The 25,044-nt window shown below is 39.5% G+C and overlaps 1 protein-coding gene across 3 annotated transcripts in view; it reads right to left on the bottom strand.

Moving 5' to 3' along the window:
- The window catches only part of sim (bHLH transcription factor single-minded), a 201,617-nt gene that overhangs the window by 89,948 nt on the left and 86,625 nt on the right, over window positions 1–25,044 (bottom strand). For all 3 annotated transcript variants that reach the window (XM_083123718.1, XM_083123717.1, XM_083123719.1), the window contains exon 2: window positions 2,587–2,769. In XM_083123718.1, coding sequence (XP_082979844.1) covers window positions 2,587–2,761 — 175 coding nt within the window. In that variant the 5' untranslated portion in view covers window positions 2,762–2,769. The remainder of the gene's footprint in view (window positions 1–2,586; window positions 2,770–25,044) is intronic.

Raw genomic sequence — 25,044 nt, 5'->3', positions numbered from 1 at the left:
CTTCACTACACGTAAGCTAGATAATGAATACGTAATGTTATATCTCTATTCTTATTCGGTCTTTTTACCTATTTATGTAATAATAATATATTAATTTAATTTAAGCATTATTATTATTATTATTGCTGAGCCGATACCGATACCGATGCCGATGTATCGGTATCGGAATATATCGGTTGGAATTCATCTACCGATACCAGCCGATACTTCTCCGCCATATTAGTCTTTCACGGGGTCCGAAAAAATGCCGCTGGACATTTTCGCGGAGTCTAATTATCCTGGAAATTATGCAAAATTCAAACTTTCTTTTATATTTTACACACATTATGAAAAAGATTCCTGATTATGTAACATCTAATTTAATATTCTGATGTAATTCTTGAATATTCTAAAGCAAATATATTGGTAAATTCATGCATATAATTGGAGAAGATTATTCACACACCAATGTTAATAAATATTTTGAACAAATTTTCATTAATCCAATTTTCAAGTATCGATATCGGTGGATATCGATGAGAGTATCGACTTCGATATTGTCTCAGCTCTAATTATTATTATTATTATTATTGCTGACACACTAGGTTCGGACCTCTCCCGAAATACTTTCCAAAATACGTGCCTGGTGATGACGTACCTAACAAAAAAGATTAAAGGGTACATTTTCGGGAGAGCTGTGTCAAGGATCTTCCAAAGGAGTGTTCAAATTCGATATCCGCCACACAATTTTAGTTGTGGAAAGATGTGTTAGTTTAATGGATGTATCTTTAATAGGGACAATTATGGGGAATACCTGTAAATGCAGCTGGTACGTTTTTTCACTATGTGTTATTCATTGTGATGAGAATCTATTCATAGTTGCGTTCTCAGTCATAGGTATGGAGATTTTAGTCGTAATGTTGCGACGTTTCGTTAGGAGTAGGAATCACCTCGTCATGGCAACTGATAATTTTAAGTAATTTGAAATTATGGCTGCACTGTGCATTCTTGGGACATGATGTAAATGACATACTTTTATTGAAACTTAATCACTATTATTGTGCACAACTTTACACTAATCTCAATCTAAATATCTTTATCATCTGTCTCTCTTTATAACCTGTAGGTGCATCTCCCAGTCTGAAGAAAGAAAGAAAAATAGAGTTCCTCTTGGATACTGCGACAACAATAACATTGTCTGGTTGCTGACTTCTGGATCCTTCCAACAGAACCAAGGATGTATTTAGGGGGGTCCAGGGGATCTGGACCCCCAATCCCACCCGAAAGACTTATCAAGTAATAAAGTTAAATAAAAATATGCTTGTTTAGCATTTGTTGTATAATCGATGGTTATTAATTTCGTCTGAACGTATTGAAAATCAAGGATTATATTGTGATCATACAGCTTCGAATGATAAAGATTTATACACACTACTACTCATAATAATGTGCATAAAATATTAATCAGAAACTTTACTTTTCTCCAACTGCATCTAACATTGTTTTTGTTATTCAATAAATATTCAATTCTTCATGTATTTGACATTAATTTCATTGCCAGAACACTTGTTGTTATATAAATTATTCCGATCTTGACTACAGGTAAGCTACATAATGAATATGCGCTGTTATTTTTATTCTTATGCCATATCTTTACATGTAATAATAATACAATATTCATGTATATGTGGTAATTAGTATTAATTTGATTTAATGCAATTATTTCAATTAAAACATTATAATAATACGAAAAGTGATAATAATAATAATAAATATTATTATTGAGACACTTGGATCGGACCCCCTCCGAAACATATTTCTAAATACGTGCCTGATCAGAACCTACACTGACATCGCGCTGCGACGCCAAGGGTCCCGGGTTCGAATCCCGGTCGGGCTTGGTTGTTTGTGATTGTCCATTCATCATTTTCATCATTTCATCTTCGCAAATTAGCCAAGAGGCACAAAACGCGAAGTAAAATAAACTAAATCAAATCAAATCAAAATCAAAAGAACCTACACTGTTCTAGAAACTTCGGAAAACCGGAAACATGTCCAGCTTCCAGCTGGTTCGTTGTAGGTACTCCTCTGTCGGCGTGTCATAGGCTTTCTGTACTAAGATGCGTTGGTGATTCCATTCGGATTACTACCCCAGCCGAAGTTGTTGTTGAGCATCGATATTTTATCTATTCTTGTCAAAAGCAGAGGTATTATCACTGAATTGATTCATAAAATATACACTGAAACGGTGAAAATAACACGATAGTAGAAGCAAAAAAAAGTATCAGTAACCATGGGGTCTCAAAGGAACCGTTTGCGAGATAATCGCGAATGTATGGTTACGACCCGCCACTGACTTGATTGCAGGCGTACCTGGTCGCATACCATGTGCGAGAGCGAGAGACTTTTGGGAGCATATGGTTATTTCATAGGCAAGATACCTATCCCATAATTAGCTCACGTGAAGACACGTCCATAATTTTTGACAGTGGATTAGCGACGTGGAAAAATATACCAATAACACAAGCGTAAATATAAGGGACGAATGTCACATTATACCAAACAGCGATAAAGGCTATACCAGAAATGAATTGTAAAGCAACTTACCATCGGGGAAGACGTGCCTCATCTTGAGGTAGCTGGTGGTGAGGCGGATGATGGAGGCCTTGTCCAGCTGGCTGGTGATGGCCGAGGGGAGAGGCAGCAGCTTAGCCAGCTCCAGGAACTCTGCGTTCTCCTTCTCTCGACGGCTCCGGGCCGCGTTCTTGCTCTTCTCCTTCATCCCCGGCCCTGCAAGAAAGGTCAAGGGGTCAGATCTCGTAGTCAGAGTTTAGGAACAGGCTGCGTGCTCAATTGGAAACCCTAGCGTAAAATTAACCCGGATGAACTAACAATTGGAAACCCTAGCGTAAAATTAACCCGGATGAATTAACAATTGGAAACCCTAGAGTAAAAATTAACCCGGATTAACTAACAATTGGAAACCCTAGAGTAAAATTAACCCAGATGAACTAACAATTGGAAACCCTAGCGTAAAATTAACCCGGATGAACTAACAATTGGAAATCCTAGCGTAAAATTAACCCGGACGAACTAACAATTGGAAACCCTAGCGTAAAATTAACCCGGATGAACTAACAATTGGAAACCCTAGCGTAAAATTTAACCCGGATGAACTAACAATTGGAAACCCTAGCGTAAAATTAACCCGGATGAACCAACAATTGGAAACCCTAGCGTAAAAATAACCAAAAGGAACGAACAATTGAGAATAATAGCGCAAGGTAACCCGGATGATAGAATAATTAAGACTTCCTAGCGTAAACATTAACCCGGATGGACAAAAATTGAATATCTAGCGAAAAAAATGAAGGGGATAGGAACAATAGGAGCGACAATAATCTGCGTGAATAACACTGATCGGATTCTCCAACACCACACATCACTTTAGTGGTCGGCCACTACAGGGTAAACGACGATTACACAAAAATGGTTGACCGAACACTGTTATAATGCGTTTAACATATAATATAATGCAAATGAACATAATAATAATAGAGTAAGAATAGATCCTTCAAAAACAAGTCCACTTCATATTATTTTGGGCGTAATAAAATAATTTTTATTTAGCGACCAATTCCAAACAGTCTCGTTTCAATTAGTTACGGATTCTTAAATTTTTCGTTATCTTGCTTGACATATTTTGGTCGTCTTCAATATTTTATTATACAGCATGTAGTATGTTAGATAACATATTTCACTCCTACATTCCAGAGCCTGGCGTACGCAGGGAGGGGGAGGGGAGCTGATGGGGCCACATCCCCACTTCGCCACAAAGTTTCCAAATGAAAAGGGTAAAGAACTCGGGAAAAACCCTATTACCATTTTGTCTTGGAATAACTTTTAAATCAAAGGTTCAAAATGGTTATTACGAAATATTGTATTGTGTATTCTGCTCATACCTATAACGTAGTAGCTATGTAATATCTAGTTTTGAAATTCCATTCCCTCCCTAAAGTCCTGCTTAATCTAGTGGTTTTCCTGCCAATTAAGCTGTCGTCTTGTGACCGACAACATTACACCTACAAAGAGCAGAAGTACTTTATACCAGAACATTTTTATAAATTCGAACTGCAGAGAGAAAGTATTTTCGAAGAAAATTTGGACAGACAAGGAAACCCATTTGAAAGCAAAAATTGCAATTTTTTCACCAAAAAAAAATGATAAGAATGATTTGGAATGAAAAATGGAATAATATACAATTGTAAGAAGATAATATACGTAGAGGAGGTCAGGAAAATATTGTTCCATAAGAACTGAGGAAGAAACTCCATGAATAACCATCGGGAACAGTTTTGGAGAGAGAGCAAGATTTTATGAATGAATGGAATGGAAAGTTGTACATGAATTAAAGGCATATAAAGAAATGACGCTCTTTGATTTTAAAAAATAAAGAAAAAGAAAATCACTTTTTGTTTCGCTGAATCATGCTATTTTCATAGGAATGAGGTAGATCTGTGGCTATGATGGCAGGATAATTGATATGAGCATTTTGATTACTTTCTATCCTTCAAATGGCAAAAAGATGAATATTAGATTTTGATCGGCCGCTATTTATTTATTTATTTATTGCAATTTCCAGTACAGCCCAAGACATTTTAAACCGGAAATACACAACAGTAAAACAGTACCCTAGTGTTAAAAAGAACACACGAAACAAGATAAAATAAAATAAACAAAATTTAAACATAAATATAAACATAAACAAACCAAGACAGTGCCAAGGTAAACAGATTACTTTTACAATGCATTACTTATGTACAATTTTTTTCTAAGTTGTTGCTAAAAGACGAATATGAACTGAAAATATGTACTTGGTTTGAGATGATATTGAATTGGTTCGGTAGCCTATGGAATAATGAACGTTGTATGAGCTATAGTCTGCGAGTTGCAGTGTGGAAAGTCTCCTTGCTCCGTGTTTTATGTCTGGGCACTCTGAGGGAGAGTTCGTGGAGTGGGATGCTACATCTTAGGGTTCCATTAATGATCTTACGTAGTAATTTCATATCTGCAACGTATCTACGTGATTCTGAAGTATTTATGTTAACTAACTGTGCCTTAGGCATGATTGAAACTGAATAGGTGACCAGAGGAGATTTGCCTACAGATCGTTTAGTTTCGTGAATGAGGAAATCTGTCTGCCGACAGCTTTCATCTCATCCTCAAGTGGGGAATTTTTCCTGGGTCTGGATCTCGGTCCCGACTTCCCGAACATTTGATACAAAAATATAAGAAACAACTTAATACATGACGTACGTTTTGGTATATGATTATACTCATTCCTTGAAGAGACCGGCTGTTAAATGCTTTTCCATCCAGTATAAACGACACTGCTGGATAATAGGTAACGCTGTGTCTAGGCGTTCGAAATTGGGGCTCCAAATTTCATTCCAAGGTTTATTTTCAGGTTAATATAGCAAAAGAAAACTGTTCAGCTTTCGGGAAATTCTCGTCTGTTTTCATCTGGGCCTATTTCAGGAATGGGTCTAATGCTGCAGCATCAATAGCAGCAGCCTTAATCCGGCCCTGACCGAAGCAAATAGAAAGATATAAATTATTTAATTATAATTTTGCACGTAGTTACAGTAACTTTTAAGTCAGAGTTAATCAGAGAAACATGCAATGGCAGTTTTTTAAAATGACAATCATAGATATGACGATCATTTTCTTCTTCTCAAATCTAATAATTAAAAAATGCGCAGGTTTGCTTCACTGTAGTTTCACCAGTGCGTGATCAGCAAAATCAAAAAGTAATAATGTTCAAACCATATGCATATTTTGTAAGGTTTCGTCCGACTAGAGCACATCTATTACACATTCGTATGTTAAAAATTTATGAGAACTTTGTATGTCGCCTGCGTGGAAAGGAGAGCTATTGAAAGGTTGAGGCCCGTGAAAAGGGGCATGTTAACACGTTTAGCGTATGTGAAATCTAAAAATTATCTGGCGTAGGTTCGATACTTGGTGGAGGCACACAATTATTCGGATCTTGCTGTACAGTCCCGATTAGCCTTTCGGTACATAAAATGGGCGTAAAAATACTCCTATACTGGTTCGGTGGGCGGGAGAGTTGAGTGGTCGTCTTTCGATCTTGCCAGCAAAGTCTACTGGTTCGAGTCAGGCCTGGTTATGGGAAGTCTTCGTTTAGTGTCTGTTCATGAACTTCAATCACTCATCGCCATACTTGCGATTGGCCAGAAGTAACAGAAAAGGCACAAAAATGACAATACAAAATCAAATGTGTGTGTGTGTGTGTGTGTGTGTGAGAGAGAGAGAAAGAGAGAGAGAGAGAGAGAGAGAGAGAGAGAGAGAGAAGTATTCACATCACATCTCGCCACAATGGTACCAGGTTCGAGTCCTGACATGGTCAACGCTGTTTTTATATCCGTTTCTTCTCATTATCATCCATTCTCATCGTCGCCATTACCCTAAAGAGGCAGAGAAGCGGCGTAAAATAAAAATTCAAATGCAATCCACTAACAGTCCTCACCGCCAGACCCAAAACTTCTGATGCGAATTAATGAACTCTGCCATGCAACATTGTAAACATGCAAAACACACAAAATTATCGATAACTTCTAATTTCTTACATGGTATTCATGTTTTCAAATTCTGGATTGCGTAATTTTTTATCACCCTGTAGTGTGTGCAATATTCCAAATTGACGATGTGTCAAACCGGAGTCATCGGTTTCCTTGTTTGTTCGTCGAGGTACTCTGAGAGCTCAAGGTTGATACAGGGAGATGTTGTTTGCGACTCCAGCGAGCGAACAAACATCCCCCACTCCTGCTGCATTGTTTCGTGTTAAAGCAACCAGAGCTCTGTAAAGCGTTTCCAGGGGAAGCTTCCACGCAATTGATTTCGGAGGCCCGCCTCTTCAATCGCCCTGACGGAGCGCTCATTGATTTGCAGATGAGGGGAGCGAATTGGAGCTCTCATCTCATGCTGGACCACGAATCCCGATGCTCTCTTGAAGCTTGCCTTCTCTTCCAAGAGGATGGAGGGGAGTCAGGGAGAGACTGCGCTCTTAGGAATATGCAAATATCTTCTACAAGGCTTAACTAGAGCAAAAAAAGGTAAGAAATCCCCTTCTAGGAAGTCACCTCTTCCCCCAACCGCTCTACTCTTGATGCCGCGCTCAGAAATCCCATATCTTCCCCTCTCGAAGTGGATTTTCATGCATTTTTCATCACTGAGGGAAGTTCTGGTAAAGTCACCGGCGCGTTGTTGCTACCCGTTCGTAAAAGTGATCTTTCGTGATGCATTAATTCAAATAATCATAACTCATCCTCTTCGTCGCGATCAGCCAATAACAATGGCACGAAAAATTAGAAAGATACAAGTGTGATATTCTTAATTTAAGTTTGCAATTTTCTTATTCTTAAAACAATAGTGTTACCCTGCCCCCGTGTCAGGGCAACAGTGTTTTTGTCCTTATTTAAATATTTTATTAATATGTTAATTAATTAGGTAATTACGTGTATAAACATATATATGTGTGATTAGTGTAAATCAATTTATTATGCATTTTTTAGGTTCGTATTATTCGATGTATAAATACCATGTAGCTCTCTGTTCTTGCTTCGTGTTTCGAACGTTCGAGGAAAAGGCGGGCAGGTTAGCTGTTAAAGATTAAAAATTTTGAAAGAAGGGCGGTTGGCAACAGACGCCAACCAAACGTATATAAACTCCCAGATGAGAGTGGGGGAGGTCGGCTGTTGGAACTGAGACATGGAAGGGAGAGGTTGTTTTTGCTTCGGTTAGCTAGGACCGGAGGACAGATCTCCCGAAACGGATGCTGTAAGAGATTGGATTGCCGGGCAAGCTAGTGCCTTGGTATCCAGTTTACAGGTAAAAAGGTAGTTTGTACTGGATGTTATTTTGAAAGTAATTACGGTGCGCCGGGCAGCCTAGTGCCTTGTCACCGTAGAGGTTGAGAAATGTACACGTCGGGCGGCCTAGCGCCTGTTAAGACGTTTCTTGGAGTAACGCGAGTCTACCTTGTGACAAGCGTACTCCCGATGTAATTCATGCAATGTAAAGCATCCAGGTACAAACAATAGAGATTCCAACATCAAAATTAGAGTTTTGGCCCGATAAATAATTAGAGAAATGAACGTTCGGATACGACTTGTATATACTTCAAATTTACTTTAATTAAACTATAGAAAATATCCAAAATTTCCATTTTTAATTTCACACATGCTGGACAAGGTAATTTATCCCCCTGATCATAAAGGTTTCGCAAAAGGTTTTCCGTTGTCTCTTGTAGTTAATTATATAATTATGTTGACTTGTAGCAACCCACGTGCATTGTCGTACAAAGAAAGATACCCCTAGACAAATCTGAGCCGAGTACGAAGTGCATCGAACCTCGAGTGCGGAGGTAAAGTGTGGGGGTCCAGGCTAGTAACATATTTATTTGGGGGCTCGTCCGGGATTGAACTTATTTATTTGGGGGCTCTGTCCGCGATTGAACTTATTCCTTTGAAGGCGTGTCGCAGGATATTGAACGAGATTTTTGATTTGAAAGTTAAGGAGAGAAACGGACGAGGATCGAACCGATGATCTTGCGTAACAGAAAAGGGGAAGTTACAAGAATGTCGCTTGGTAACTCGAGTAGGTCCAGCCCGACCGCGTCAGAACTTTCTGTTGTTGAGGAACAGAGGTGCGTTCCGAGAGTAGCAATGGAGGAAATTCGTTTGCCGCTTCCGACATTTGAGGGAAATGTAGGGAAGGAAGATGCTTTTTCGTATCTGGATAGGATTCAAGATTACGCGAGAACGCTGAAAATTGCTGAAGATGATCTTCTGAAGCAGTTTATTCCTCTTTCGTTGAGAAATGAAGCGAGGGAGTGGTTTTTGTTCACGGAACCGTTCGGTGATTTTTCACAATTCAGGCATAAATTCTTGCAGGCTTTTCATGGATTGGATTATCAGAGAGAAGCAGAGTTATTTTTGTCGCAAAGGTTTCAACTTGCTAACGAGGGATTGGCGGAATACGTTCGCAAAGTTGACAGGCATTTTAGTAGGATAAGGAATTCGGCTTCTGCACAAGAGAGAATTGACTTTGTGAAATCGCACTGCAATCCGGTATTTAGGGATTATTTGTACAACAAGACATTCACTTCTATGAGAGAAATGAGCGAGTACGCCCTGGAATTACAATCCGAGTTTTTGGAAAGGCAGAGATTCAAGTCTTTCGTTTCGGAAGACGAAATTTACAGCTGGTCGCTAAGGAAGTCAGTTAACCAGGAATGCGAAGAGGAGAGGGGGAGAAAGAAATCTGATATTTTCTTGGACCCTGTGAGCATTGGTTTTGACCGCCCGAAAGTCGAGCGCTTGAGGGCTGAACATGTGGTTTCACGCCCTCCACCCTCGCGGCTTGTGGTGAGGGATGAAAACAAACAGAACCGCTTTTCGAAGGAAAATTGCCAGAGAAATAAATTATGTTACACTTGTGGACAGAAAGGTTGCAGAGCTTCAAATCACCGTAGGGAAAACAAGATTAATGAACGTGGGAAGGAAATAACAAAAAACTCGTAGAGTCGCCACGAATTTGTCAAGTTCGTGGCGTGGAAACTGCAAATTTTACGCGGAAGGAAAATTTTTCACCTCACAATGTAAATGTAAAAGACGTAAGGGAACCTATCGTTTTATGCAACGTGGCTAACGTGGAAGTACACGCATGTATTGATACTGCGTCGTCCAATAACTTTGTGTCTTTGGAGGTTTTCGAGAAGATGAAGACAAATAGAGTAAAATTGAAGGGTTCCAGAACGAAAGTAATACTTGCGGAAGGAAATGTAGAATCTTTGGGGAGCGCTTACGTGAATATTAAGTTTCACGGACACAAGGCTCGGGATCAGATATTTGTGTTATCTAGTGCTAATCATGAAATGTTAATGGGAAGGACATTGATGGCTAAGCTGGGACTTATACCCATGATTCATCGTAACGGGTGGGCAATTGAGCCTGATCTTTCGAAAATCGTGCCTTTTGATTCGCCGCCGACACGTGACAGCGTTGATGCTGTTGGTTCTAGGGGACTGGGTTCGACCACGGATGGAGTCGAAGGAGTCCGAGAGAACGTTTCTGCTTGCGGAGCGGAGACACGTAGCAGCGACATCAAAGGGGAGTTGGTTGACGAAGAGAGAAGGATTGCCATGCTGATGGAGGGTACCGATATCTCAGAGGAAAACAAGCCGAAATTGATTGCCATACTGAGACGGCATATTGATGTTTTTCAAGATAAACCGGGATTAGCAAAGGATTACGAGGTTCGTTTGGATGTGAATAACGAGAAGCCGTTCCGAGCGAAACCTAGGCCACTTTCTGAGCAAAAGAGGAAATTAATGAATCAAGCGATTGAGCAGATGCTTGAAGACGGGATCATTGAAAGGGGTGATACAGATTACCTTTCGCCGCCTATTCTTCATGTGAAGAGAGATAACACATGTAAAGTGATCATCGACAGCAAAGGATTGAATAAGAGATTAGAGGCTAGACGTAGAGAAATACCTGATATTAGGTCGACAATATGTAAGCTTTCTGGGGGAACTATATTTACAGTTCTGGATATTCCGTTTGCATTTGCAAATATGCAGATTTCTGAAGATACAAGAAAGTATGCAGGTTTCTTGACAGAAATGGGAACGTTTAGATACAAAAGGTTATTTTATGGCTGTCGTAGTGGACCTTTTCACCTTGCAGAATTGATGCAGAAGACGCTAGGAGAGCATTATCAAACTGATGCAATATGTTATTATGATGACGTAGTGATTGCTAACGCTACCGAGGAAGAACAACTGAAAGTGTTGGATTCTGTCCTGGGAAAGATGAAAGACAAAGGACTGACGATTAGTTATCGAAAGTCACGTCTCTTCAGAAAGAAAATTGATTTTCTTGGGTTTACAATCTCAGAAAATACGATATCTTGTGCAGAAAGTAAGAGGAAACAGGCAGAGCAATTGCAGCGCCCGAGAAATATCAAGCAAGTTAGGAGACTAGTAGGTTTCTTAAATTTTCTGTCGGATTTCATAAAGGACCAAGCAAAGATATCCAAACCGATCACAGACTTGTTACAAGGAAATAGGAAATTTTCTTGGGGAAAAGAACAAGAAGAGAGTTTGCAGAAGTTGAAGGATGCAATTGTAAATAGTCCTGATCTCAAGATTCCTGACGTTTCGAAACCGTTTCACTTGTTTGTAGACTGCTCTGACATAGCGCTTGGCTATATCGTCGCTCAGGAGGACGATAAAACGAGAAAATTGCAGACTGTTGCATTTGGGAATAAGAAGCTGTCTGAAACTCAGCGTTCTTATTCTGTCACAGCGAAAGAGTTATTTGCGTTGACCATGGGTCTGGAGAAATTTGAATATTACTTTCTGCAAGCACCGGAAGTGATAGCTTACACTGACCATTCTGCGCTCGTGGACATCTTGAAATCTTCTCAGATTCCGAGCCACATAAACAGAATGATAAACAGGGTGACCAGGTTTCCGGTTACAGTAAAATACATTGCCGGTAGAAATAACACAGCGGTTGACTACTTGTCGAGGATCGAAGCGGGATTCTCTGAGAGGGAGAATTACATTGGATCTTCGGATGCAGAAGAGAATTATCCAATAGAGGACATCAAACCGGAAGGATATTTCAGATTAGAGATGCCGGATGGAGCGATAATGGAACACCATGAGATTCCTAAAGTCGAAGGCAAAGTGTGTCAAAAATTCGACCGGAAACAGAAAAGGAAAACGGAAGCGATGTTTACAGATGCAGCTGGCAACACTGTAAATGGAAGACAGACGGACGGACAGACAGAAACTTCGCCGCCCGTAGATCTTAACGATAAAGACATGTGGAAAAAAGAACAACAGAGTGATCCTTACTTGTCGAAATTAATTGGATGTTTAAATGGAGAAGAAGTTGAAATAAAGGATTCTCGAGAGAAGAGAAAATTTGACTTTTATCTGAAACATTCCTGTCTCGACGATGATGGACTTCTTTACCGTTTCGTTGACGAAAACACTGGACTTTATCCACCGTTTAGCTACAGATTGAAGCTGTGGGTACCAGAGAAGTTGAAGAATGAAGTACTTAAATCTTCGCATGATGATTTATTATCTGCGCACTTAGGACATGGAAAGACATTGTTTAAGGTCCTAGAGAATTATACTTGGGATGGAGTAGTCAAAGATGTCAGTAACTATTGCAAAAGTTGTATCACTTGTCTTCAGTATAATCCTGACAACAGCAGAAAGATGGGATTTATGAACTCGAGAAAATCTACTGCGCCTGGATACAAAGTGTTTCTGGACATTTTTGGACCACTGCCTACAAGTACGAAGGGGAGATACAAGTACTGTTTAGTCATTCAAGATGAGTTCTCAAGGCACATTAGTTTGACACCGCTTAGAACTACAACGGCGAGGACGATCTCGCAAGCATTCTTGAAGTACTGTTTTCAGTCAGGATTCCCGAAATACGTTGTCAGTGACAACCAGAGTGTATTTCGAAGCAAACTGTATTCACAAACGTTGCGTTCTGTGAATTGCAAGCCTGTCTATATTACGCCATATAGACCGAAGGGAAATAAATCAGAAGCAGCGATTAAGATAATCAAGCAAGCACTGGGAAAGTTCTGCAGAGAGCACTCGTCGTGGGCTGAAAACTTGGACGCGATAAGTTTTGCCATTAATAATGCAACGAATTCGATGACTGGATTGAAGCCGTCATTCTTGTTCTTTGGACGTGATTTGTACACACCGCATGACACTCGGAAAATAGAGCTTCAGAGGGAAGATGGAACCGGGGAGGACGTCACGGCGGAGAGACAGATGGATTACGTCATACAGTTAAAGGAAAGAATGGGCGCGGCTTTCGAATTTGCAAGAGAAAAAGAAGAAAAGACGAGGCAAAAGGCGTCAAAGGCCTACAATAAGGGCAGAAGAAGGGTTAATCTTCGTGTCGGAGATCGAGTACTGCTTCAAGAGCATAGAATTTCGTCTGCTTTTAATAAGCAAACTGTGTGCTTTTTCCCGAAATTCAAAGGGATCTACAGAATTCTGAATTTCACTACTCCAAATAATGTTGTTTTGGAAAAGGAAGGCGAGGGGAAGAGAGTTCTGGCTAACGTTGACCAGCTGAAGGTCATTCCGAGAAGAAATTTGAGAAGTGTGAGGGAAAGCACTCGTCCCTAAATTCTACCCTGAGAATCCATCTCAAGGGGAGGGGGTAGAAGGGCTGTGAAAAATGATGAAAAAAGAAGCCGAAGAGTCGACTTCTAGTTTGTACAGTAGTAATTAAGTTCCTGATTTATTGTCGCTACACATTAGTGTCCTGGTAAATTTATTTCTTGTGAATGTAAGATTTAAATTACGGACTGTTGGATTTTATATTATGTAAATCTTTTACCGATAAAAGTAGATGAATATTCTGCACATGAGGACATGAGATTTTCATCGCTAAGAGAATGCTGAAGGATGGCAGTTCGATGCCCTAAGAAGGAACGGAAAGTTTCCTTATAGATGAAAAATGAGAAAGCCATTTTAAAGTCGGGTAGTGTGATCGAACGATAGAACCTTGGAAAGCATTTGAAGCTGAAATTCGGCAGGGGTCGAACCGAGTACTGCAGAAGTCCCAGACGCAAGGACTAGGGGACTAAGGAGCCGGGGGTTCTTCGGTTGGACCGAGAAGGAGGCTGAGTCGACCCTAGAGCGGGAGCCGTACATGTTTGATGGAAGGTGGAGCTGAAGCTGTCTGCACCTTGGAGCAGTCCTGATGACCAGATGACCGAGATGTCCAGGAGGATCCAGGATTCCCGGAGGAAGAAACCGTGTGGAAATTGGATATTTAGTGCAGTGAAATCGAGACTCTTCTTTTACAGAGAGACGGTTGTGGTGTGTCGTGAAAATAACGTTATCAGTGAATCTTTCTTTTCAGATACAGTGCTTAACTTTTCTCAGTGACTTTAAGACAATTCACACAGACTGAAAATTAAATTTCAGATTGAATTGTAACGCTGGGGAGGGGGAATCTGTTACCCTGCCCCCGTGTCAGGGCAACAGTGTTTTTGTCCTTATTTAAATATTTTATTAATATGTTAATTAATTAGGTAATTACGTGTATAAACATATATATGTGTGATTAGTGTAAATCAATTTATTATGCATTTTTTAGGTTCGTATTATTCGATGTATAAATACCATGTAGCTCTCTGTTCTTGCTTCGTGTTTCGAACGTTCGAGGAAAAGGCGGGCAGGTTAGCTGTTAAAGATTAAAAATTTTGAAAGAAGGGCGGTTGGCAACAGACGCCAACCAAACGTATATAAACTCCCAGATGAGAGTGGGGGAGGTCGGCTGTTGGAACTGAGACATGGAAGGGAGAGGTTGTTTTTGCTTCGGTTAGCTAGGACCGGAGGACAGATCTCCCGAAACGGATGCTGTAAGAGATTGGATTGCCGGGCAAGCTAGTGCCTTGGTATCCAGTTTACAGGTAAAAAGGTAGTTTGTACTGGATGTTATTTTGAAAGTAATTACGGTGCGCCGGGCAGCCTAGTGCCTTGTCACCGTAGAGGTTGAGAAATGTACACGTCGGGCGGCCTAGCGCCTGTTAAGACGTTTCTTGGAGTAACGCGAGTCTACCTTGTGACAAGCGTACTCCCGATGTAATTCATGCAATGTAAAGCATCCAGGTACAAACAATAGAGATTCCAACATCAAAATTAGAGTTTTGGCCCGATAAATAATTAGAGAAATGAACGTTCGGATACGACTTGTATATACTTCAAATTTACTTTAATTAAACTATAGAAAATATCCAAAATTTCCATTTTTAATTTCACACATGCTGGACAAGGTAATTTATCCCCCTGATCATAAAGGTTTCGCAAAAGGTTTTCCGTTGTCTCTTGTAGTTAATTATATAATTATGTTGACTTGTAGCAACCCACGTGCATTGTCGTACAAAGAAAGATACCCCTAGACAAATCTGAGCCGAGTACGAAGTGCATCGAACCTCGAGTGCGGAGGTAAAGTGTGGGGGTCCAGGCTAGTAACAATAGATAGTTGTATTTCAATTCAATTTAACTTAAGTTATTTTGGAACTAACTTATTACATGACCTTGTTTCTTCACTTCATCTGAATCCTTGCATTTGTTCTTAAGTCCACTTTTGTACACAGACAGTCTAATCGAGACTGGACCTACAGCTTAAAGTGGGATCCGAACCACTGTGCCTTTACAGAGGGTTCGAACCCGGGACCCTTTAATTACAAGGCGGCGACGTTACCACTACACCATCAGAGATGGATTTCCTGGGAATGTATAGACGAAGACGTTCTTTTTCATGGCATTTCATTGTTGCATAATCAGTTGATTGTTTACGGTATTCATCATTGACTCTTGTTAACATGCAGCTAAAATAAAAATAAAAACATTAATGTTAGATCAGTAGATAGTGTTAATGTCGATGAGCAGACAGCGTCGAAAACAATTTTGTCATCCGTCACGATGAAGTCACAGGAGAAGGCACAACGTGTGCGAAGTGGATTATGTAAAATCAGAAAGTGAAGTGCAACGGAACTTCACAATCGGTTAGAACAAACGTCCACCACACACACTGGGCCTTTTCCTGAACTGATGAAATCCTAGAATCGTGCAACACATCTCAAAATCAAAAGAGGTGTTGAGAGACTTGTTGACTAATGTTTTGTTTTCATTGGACATCAAAATTTTAAACACATGTATAATTCTTACTATTTCTTGTGATGATTTTCAAAAACAGAAACTTTCATTTCCTGCTCTGCAAGCCCTTGTCGACGGCGTAGTGATGATTCCGTCGCCTTGTAATCAAGAGGTCCCCGGTGGAGGCGCATACCACGGTGCTTCAGATCCCAGTTAACCTGTAGGTCCAGTCCCGATTAGCCTATGTGAGGATAGTGTAATCGTTTCAAGCATGGACGTCGTCAAAAAAATTTGTAAGGATGGTCAGGCCGTTGACAGAAAACATTATTAAAAATTAATGATTGTAATAATTATTAAAACTAATAACAACTATAAATACTTTTGGTCAAACTATTATTAATCTTATTATTATAACCTTGAGGAGACATTTTACTCTAATCAGATTAGTGAACTGTGTCCCTCCCAAAAGGGGGAACTAGGTACACACAGAAACCTAAATGCATCATATCGATTGATGCACCAGAATACATCGATTGATGCACTAAAGTGTGTCTTATATCTTCTTCAAAGAATCAGATTCACATTTGATGCATTTTTGTATGTCGTGAAAGAAACACCAATGTGCATGATTTGATTCAAGTGAGGATTCCTTTCAGTCGAGATGCCACTTCAATGCATCAGTTGATGTTCCTTGATGCACCTTCCTGCATCTTTTTCGATGATGCACTTAAACGTTTGGTCTGAGTTACAGAGTTTATGTAGTTCAGACCAAACGTTTAAGTGCATCATCGAAAAAGATGCATTCTGGTGCATCAAAATGTATCAAGGTGCATCAAAACACATCAACTGATGCATTGAAGTGCATCTCGACTGTAATAAGTCCTCACTTAAATCAAATTATGCACTTTGGTGTTTCTTTCACGACATACAAAAATGCACCCAAATGCATTAAATGTGAATATGATTCTTTAAAAAGCCATAAAACATACTTTAGTGCATCAATCGGTACATTCTGGTGCATCAATCGATATGATGCATTTAGTTCTCTGAGTGTATTATGAAGAGTATTGATAGCATTATCGAACGAAACAATTTTCGAGCAATCCTTTTGCACAAGTATATTAATCGGAACTAGAGTTACTTGACACTTAAGTAAGTCGAGACCGGAAATCGAATCCGGGTCTTGCTGGTTTCAAGGGAATAACGTTTACTGACGGACAGAAAGCGAGAATCAAATATTTGTACGATTCCCATGGGGAAATGGATTCTCCAGCTTATTCCTTTGTTTCTGTAATCATTGTTGATACAAATAATGTAAAACTACTTCTATTTCACAAAATCGACTAATGCTATAACCACAGACACTGTACGGTTGTTCGGATACCACATTGAAGTTCCGGTCCCGATTAGTCTGTCTGACCACAATTTGGATCAAAAACGAACCCCCACTGTGAACAGTTCGCGATGAAAATAAATGTGAACGAGTCTAAAGCAATGGTCATCGGATAAAAACAGAGGAAGGCAAGAGTGAGTATCAAAGGTAAGAGAATGGATGAAGTCGACAGCTTTAAATAACTTGGATGCATCATAAGCAGTGATATGAAATGCAGTCGAGAAATAAAAGCAAGTATAGCAATGGCGAAGCAAGCCTTCAATGGAAAGAAAAATATTTTCTGTGGATCTATGAACAAAGAACTGAGGAAATGAAACAGTGCTAGTTGGGGAAATGAGATCAATGCTGGAAATAATCATGAATAGGAAAATAAATTGGTTGGGCTACTGGATGAGAAGAAACTGAATTCTAAGGGATGTTATTGAAAGAATGGTCAAGGAAAAGATAATCCGGGGAAGAAGATTCCAAGTGATTGACGACATCAAAATAAATGGGTACTACAAAGCGAAGGGCTGAAGTTCGAACAGCATGAAGTCTGCAAGGAAAGGCCGATCCTGGGCAGAAATCTTTTAATGTTCAGAAAATTCTATTTGCACATTATGCTCCCAGTGTTACATCTTACCGTACGCTTTCATTATATCCTGTACCCCTCCCAGAATAAAATTCTAGATCCGCGCATGTTCCATACACAAATGAGGGTCTTGCTGTAAGTGACCTCCTGCGGCCACACCCTCTCCAAGAGAGAGGACAAGAACTTCAACACAGATGAAGGCGTGGAACGGCCAGGAAACAATCGATGCTGTGTCCGTGCCACACACTAATCCTTGATGAGCGTCTCGGCTTCGGAATAATCGAGTCATAAAGTGTGAACCGTTAGTAAACATCCAATGTGAGAAAATGAAACGCGTGTTAGTTCAAGTCAGCGTGACCTTCATCGCAACCGTCTTTTTAAAATTGTCTGCATTTTTCTTCTTTTCTCAAATAGTCCTCCACTGTCCAAAGAATTGCGTGTGCGAGAACAACAATGGGATGTCGCTGAGAACAAGTGCGCATTGTTGCAAAACGACGCTTTGCTCTGTTTTCTTCTTTCAAGGCTCTTAAAATTTGTTTTACTGTTCCGATGCAGCTGTAATCGTTAGCTACGCACGCGGAACTCTGTAATTCCAGCAAATGTGAGACTGAATGTTGAATTTTACAACTCAACACATTCCTGCTTTGCGAGAGATTAGCGATTCCATTTTCAATTCTTCGAAAACAGTAATCGCTATAAATTTCACAATGTGCTCGCTGATAATCTATAACTTTGAGCATTGTTCACTGAAGGTGGAAATACATGTTCTTTCGAAGGGATTGTTTTTCATTTCCAATCCAGACGGTTATTGTATTTCAGTTGAATTGACGTAATGGCACCGACTCATGCTAACCACTACATCACAGACCAGGAGCGTATATTCTAGGCTAGCTTGGCTATCTGCGAAGCCTGAAGTCTAGAGAATAAAATACAGGAGGAAAATTGATCAGAAATTGTAAATAATATTATTCATATAAGTGAAATGATGATGGTTATTCTGGAGTTGGCAACCTGATTTCTTGTGAGTTGGTAACCTGATTTTCTTATGAGTTGGCAACCTGATTTTCTTATGAGTTGGCAACCTGATTTTCTTATGAGTTGGCAACCTGATTTTCTTATGAGTTGGCAACCTGATTTTCTTATGAGTTGGCAACCTGATTTCTTATGAGTTGGCAACCTGATTTCTTATGAGTTGGCAACCTGATTTCTTATGAGTTGGCCACCTGATTTTCTATGAGTTGGCCACCTGATTTCCTATGAGTTGGTAACCTGATTTCCTATGAGTTGGCAACCTGGTTTCTTATGAGTTGGCAACCTGATTTCTTAGGAATTGGTAAACTTATTTCTATTCATAGCCCATGACCACGTGACATAGTGAGAAGCCCAGATCTTGGACTCAGTATACGCCACTGTCACAGACCCATAGGCGCCGCCACATAAGGGCAAATGGGGGCATTTGCTCCTTCCAGGCTTTTCCCTAAATGTCCGTCTTTGATTCTGCAAGGCAAGGAAATTGAACACAACAAATTTGTAGAGATGTACGTTCGAGTTCAACAAATTTGTGAGCACAACACGACCTCGCTGCACTTCACGGCAACAGTATCGTGAAAATTACCCATCAGAAAGTGTAGAAGAGTACTTTCGTCGGCAAATATTTGTGCACATACCTCGCATCGATCATTATATGATCGATCTCTGAGGGCTGGGGAGGGGGCGAAGCGTGGTCTTAAGAGGAAGGCAAGCAATGAAGTACTCCGAAGAAGGGGGGGGGGGGGGTAAATAAATTATACAGCTCATTGCCCCAGTTTTCCTAGGAAAGAAAGGACATTTTAAATAATAATATATCCGCCAACTCATCTCTCAACGGCCATGCGGCTAAGTTCAAAATTCTTGTCACGTTATTGATAATAAAATACTTCCTATTACTTACAGCTTCCCGTACGCGATTTGAAATATCCATATTTGTTTTGGTAAATTCACAACACACCAAACAAAAGAGAACACTCACTTCAACCACTCGTTCTTCCCACACAAATGGACAATATTCCGAAAAGCTCCGAAGCTAACAGAAAAGTGATATCAACCTCGTAAAAATTAATGTTCACGGGGGAGTAAAAGAACTGACTTGAAGCTTAAAATTAATTAAGCTTTGGAATAATAGGTTATTACAATAGGAAGAACATGCGCTGGTTCTTCTTTTTAATAATGTATTATATTAATAAAAATAATATTTCCAGTTGGATAGTATTTATGACAACGTTTTTGCTACTTACAGGTCTCAGAAGAGAGTTTCATCGTTGTTGTTTTTTTTACATACGTTTTATAGAGAACATCAGTTTATTGTTTGTATGAAAACTTACGATAAATATAGTGTAAATTATTTGGTAGTTGTCACAACTGGCGTGGCGTTGTAATTTGAAATCAGAGAAGTGTGAAGCGGACAACAGCCAGCTGTTCTGCAGATTCCAGCGCTCTCCGGTGCCGGGAACACCATGTTTGTCTTAACCCCCAAACGTCGACATTATTGACACGTTTTACAAATCTTGAAACTCAAAGTAATGCTTTAAAGTTTGTCTACATGGAATTTGGAACAGTTATAATGATTTATTTCAATAATTCTGTGTACTTTGGAACAGTTTGGGGACCGTACCTTCACCAGCCAGCATCTACCCTTCGCCATATGATACTTCAGAAGCGTTGGTTTCCCGAGCAGTGGATGACGCAGAGAGGTTGCTGCTTGCCAACGGGCTGCTGAGTTTGCGGCCGTAAAATTTCTCGAAATCGAGTGCGATAGAAAATAAATAATGCACTCAATGTTAAGTACATTAAATAATATTTTAATACTGCAAGCTTGTACCATATCTTCGCCACTGCCCTGTCGTCCCGTTCCGCCACTAGTGCTATTGAAAGATGGTTGCTTGCCACTCACTGACAGGGTGATCGAATTTGTCCTTGCAGGCCCGTAGCTAGAGGGGGGGCAGGGGGGGCAACTGCCCCCCCTGAGAGCCTGCTTTGCCCCCCCTGTGAAATATACAGAACACAATCCAACCTGGTATTCTCAGTAATCTTTACAATTATATCCTGTATTACTGTAGCAACTTAACAAAGACACTTATTGATTTTGTGATTTAATTAAGTATGTGGGATTCCTAATAATGTCATACTAGGATGGGGGGGGGGGGCGGGGAATCCCTGCCTGATTCAGACTTCAGGAAATTATTTCGTAATTTTCAGTATCTAGAACAGTTATGACATTTTGAGAAGTCTTATATTAAAGGTGCCTAATGTGTTTGAATGTTTTTCTTGGATGTGTTGCTATGAAGTTTGAACTACTTAATTTTTTGTTTCCCAAGTCTACCATTTGGTAATAGTGATTCATGCAGTAGAGAGAGGGAATGGATATTAATTTTTTGTTACGTAGCGTTGCTTTTCTGCCACTTCTAGCTAATCGCGACAATGAGTGATGACGTGAAATTGATGAAGAGGCACTCACAAACAGTGCCGCAACCACAGGGGGCAGGGGCCATTGTCCCCCCAACCTTGAACGGAAGTCCATTCTAGGGGGGCAAACATTTAAGTAAAAAAACAAGACTAGCAGAATCTAAGAATAGTAGGACAAATGGATATTCAAGATGGAATTAGTTTTTTCTTACAGATGGGCAAGGGAACTTGCAGGGGGGACACAGAGGGTCAATTGCCCCCATTGGTTTCAAATTTTCATAAAATTTTCTTGCTCGCTTCGCTCGCATTATCTGCTATGGTTATAGTCCAAGTTCAGAGCCATAGCTATGGGGCCAAAACGGTCTAAATGAAACAAAAAATGTGTTAAAGAAAGTGCCATGGTGCCCTGTGAAATTATTTGCACCCTAATGAGTCAATATGTTTTCAGTTTGAAAAATTTGGATCTAAAAATGTTCTTGCTCTCATCGATCCCAATATGATTGTTTTCTATAATGCATTCTTAATTTACCCGGGAGAGAAGTAAGATCAAATATGTAGCTACTTCAGACTGTTGCTGATAAATAGTTTTGTTTCAAATGCACGAATAATTCTTTTGAGGAAAAAGAGACAAAATTTGTATTTTTTTACTGTTGACTTGTTATGAGGCGGATAAATTAATTATGTAATGTATTTAATGTATTCTCATAAATAATATACTGTATATATTAAAGAAACTTTGAATGCATACACAATTTAGCGTTAACATGTTGCATACTTATGTATTTTCTTATTTTACGTCGTACCATGTTGCATGAATAAAATATATGTTTTACATGAAAGTAATACATGTCATATGTACAAATAGGATTATGTTCATCATGCATTTTGTGCCTTTCAAAAATACAGTTGTGTGCTTGTTTTCCAGTATTAGCTAATGTGAAATTGAACGTGTTGGAAAAACATTTTCAAATCATTTGTTCCATCACAAATGCTTTAGCACCGACTTCTAACCCCTTCTTGCGCGATTTTTACTAACATCTTTGATGCTACTATTATTACTACTACTACCACCACTATATTAAAATTATTATTATTTGCATGTTTTTCCTGGTACTGGCCCCCCTCCAGACAAAAAATTCGTGGTTGCGCCCACTGGCGTATGCAGGATTTTTTTTTCTGGAGGGGCTGGAATTGTATAGGTGGATGCTTTCAGTGACGCAAACTTATAGGGGTCCGTGGGAACATATTTCACCTAAGAATTTGTCGTGTTATTATTATTATATTTGTTATAGCGAGTATGATGCGTATTAATATCATAATACGTGGAAGGGAGAATTTGAGATTTTTGAAACTTATAAGAACCCAATGTTTTTCAAAATTTGGCATCCCTGACTGCTTTCTAGTGGGCGGCATACTCAATAAGATATATCGTATATTTACAACTTTCCACTCTCAAAAATGTCACCTGGGGATAATTTTATAGGGCTTGAATTTACCACTCTGGTTTTTCCAGAGTTTATGGTGCTTTTACTTAAAAATGTCAATTTTTCAAAATTTATGAGGGGGCTGTAGCGTACGCCAGTGGTTGCGCCTCTCCTCACAAAGAACACTCATGCCCAGGCTCGAAACTGGGACCCTTGGCTTCGTAGTGCGTTGTGTAACCATCCCACCCTAGAGGATGGCTGGTGAAAGATGTAGGACAGCTTAGTTAGTATCAAACATGATGAAAATGTGATAGTGTTTCACATTTATTATTTTGGTTAAAAAACGACAAAATTTGTAGTTGGATTCTCATTAGATTCCTTTGTGCGTAAAAATCTTGCATACTGGAAACTAGAGGGAAACATTACGAAGCACGATTTGTAAAAAGCTCCCTTAATCAGCTCTACAGAGAAACTCAAAGCTGTTGGTACATATTAATCGTCTATTAACATTATCGACCTGTAAATATCAAGTAGATACAGTCCCGACTAGACTTTATCTTTGTATTCTTTGGCAGCCCGGAAAGGTCATTCTCGAAATACTGTTATTTGATGTTGCTCGAACTTTTTTTGTTCGTTGGAGTTTCAAGATATCATCCCTTTCCTGTTACTTATAGCTTTTGGGGAGGGGGGGCAAGTGCACCCTGCTATATCTGCCAATGCGACACAATATATTAAAAATTTGCCCCCTCTGTGATTGACTTTGCCCCCCCTACTAAGAATTCCTGGCTACGGGCCTGTGTCCTTGTCATATTAGGCTTTCTCTGATAGGTCCCCGAGGTCATCAAAATATGCTTTTATACCTCTTGCAGTTTTTTGAGAAACAGATAGTTGACGACACGGATGAACGGACAGATATACAGACACGCCGTCGCATAAGGGTAGTTTTTTCAGCTTTTGCTCATTAGTGTCCTAAACGAGGAAGAAATACTTACAATGTAAATCGTAGCAGCAGAACTTTCGAGATAACATACACACTGAAGAATCGATATAAACAGACAGTAGAAGAAAAAACTGAAATTGGTAATTCAAGAGGAGCATATAGCGAGCCTATAACAAGAAAGTACAATTGGAGAAATCCACAGCATTAAGCACAAGATTAAGGTTATTAAATACTATAATGGAAACATTTGTGTGCACATGTTGCTAAGTCTGGCCGCTCTTTACAAAAGCACACGTAAGCTATACTCCAGAAAATTGAATAAAATTATTCATTTATTGTTTTGGATGGTGAAGTTAAGGCACAAGCCTTTTCTTCGAATTAACCATCTCTACTTTACATTTTATAAATTGATTATAATAGTATACAATTTCCGAAATATATAAGAACTAAAAACATTAAAATACCAAAGAAAAGAAAGACAGAAAAAAACGCATGTACACTGTTAGAAAAGTACAAAGATACTCGTAAAACATGAACGCACACACAACAAAAATACTCAAATTACAGAAAAGTCAGTGGGTGTTGGTCCTACAAATCACATTTACACCAATAAACAGTGGCGGCGCCAGGAATAATCATCTAGGTGTGCTGAGGGGGTGCGGAATGCAATTTAGGTGGTGCAAAGATGAAAACATAGCATAAACTTGCATATACTACCAACCAACTTTTAGTAGGCGTCAATGACATTACCCCAAGGTTGTTTCACTTTGCTCAATGTTTGCATGACAACCATATGTTTGGATATTTGAAACTAACAAAGATTGTTTAAGGCAGGCCAATGGTATATATTGTGTCTAACACTCCAAGAAAGTGGTGATAGAGTGTAAACATACAAACAAAAGTTATGGTATTGAACTATGTGAGGAAATACCAAAACCAATCTTTACTTTTATTTTATTTATTGCTGCCACTCTTGGCTAATCACAAGGATGAGAATGAATGGCGATATGATGAAAATGAAGGGACATTCACAAAACTTGCATAGTCCAGGATGTACTATGTGGAAGAGAGGTTGACATGTGTCTATTTTCGGAGATGGTCATCCCTTACACCCCCCACCCCATCCTTGCTTTAAAAATACACACTTGTTGAACCTTTGTTATTAATCAAATATTAAATATGTTATACACGTGACAACAAAAAGAAAACAACTCCTGAGTCCATGCCTGACACCTAGAATTTGTGTGCGTTTTGTGGAAGGGGGTGGTCAGCAGAGAGTTGTATCGCGAACGGGTGGCAAAGGGGTGGGCTGCGCTTAGGGGTAGAAATCGTGAAAGTACGTAGGAGTTATTCTCTTGAATGTGCCATTTTGTAGAGCGTTGTAAGCGCATTTGTTTCACTTTTGGCTAATTGCGAAGATGAGGATGAGTGATGATATGATGAAATTGATGAAGGGACACCCAGGACCCCTGACACATGACTGTAATGACGGTAGGAATTATACAAGCACTAAGCAGTAAAACTATTATTAACCTCTTGGTGCAAATACGT

This window comes from Lepisma saccharinum, chromosome 6 (genome assembly GCF_977018435.1).
Source record: "Lepisma saccharinum chromosome 6, izLepSacc3.1, whole genome shotgun sequence".
NCBI lineage: Eukaryota > Metazoa > Arthropoda > Insecta > Zygentoma > Lepismatidae > Lepisma > Lepisma saccharinum.
This window is presented reverse-complemented; position numbering and strand designations above follow the sequence as displayed.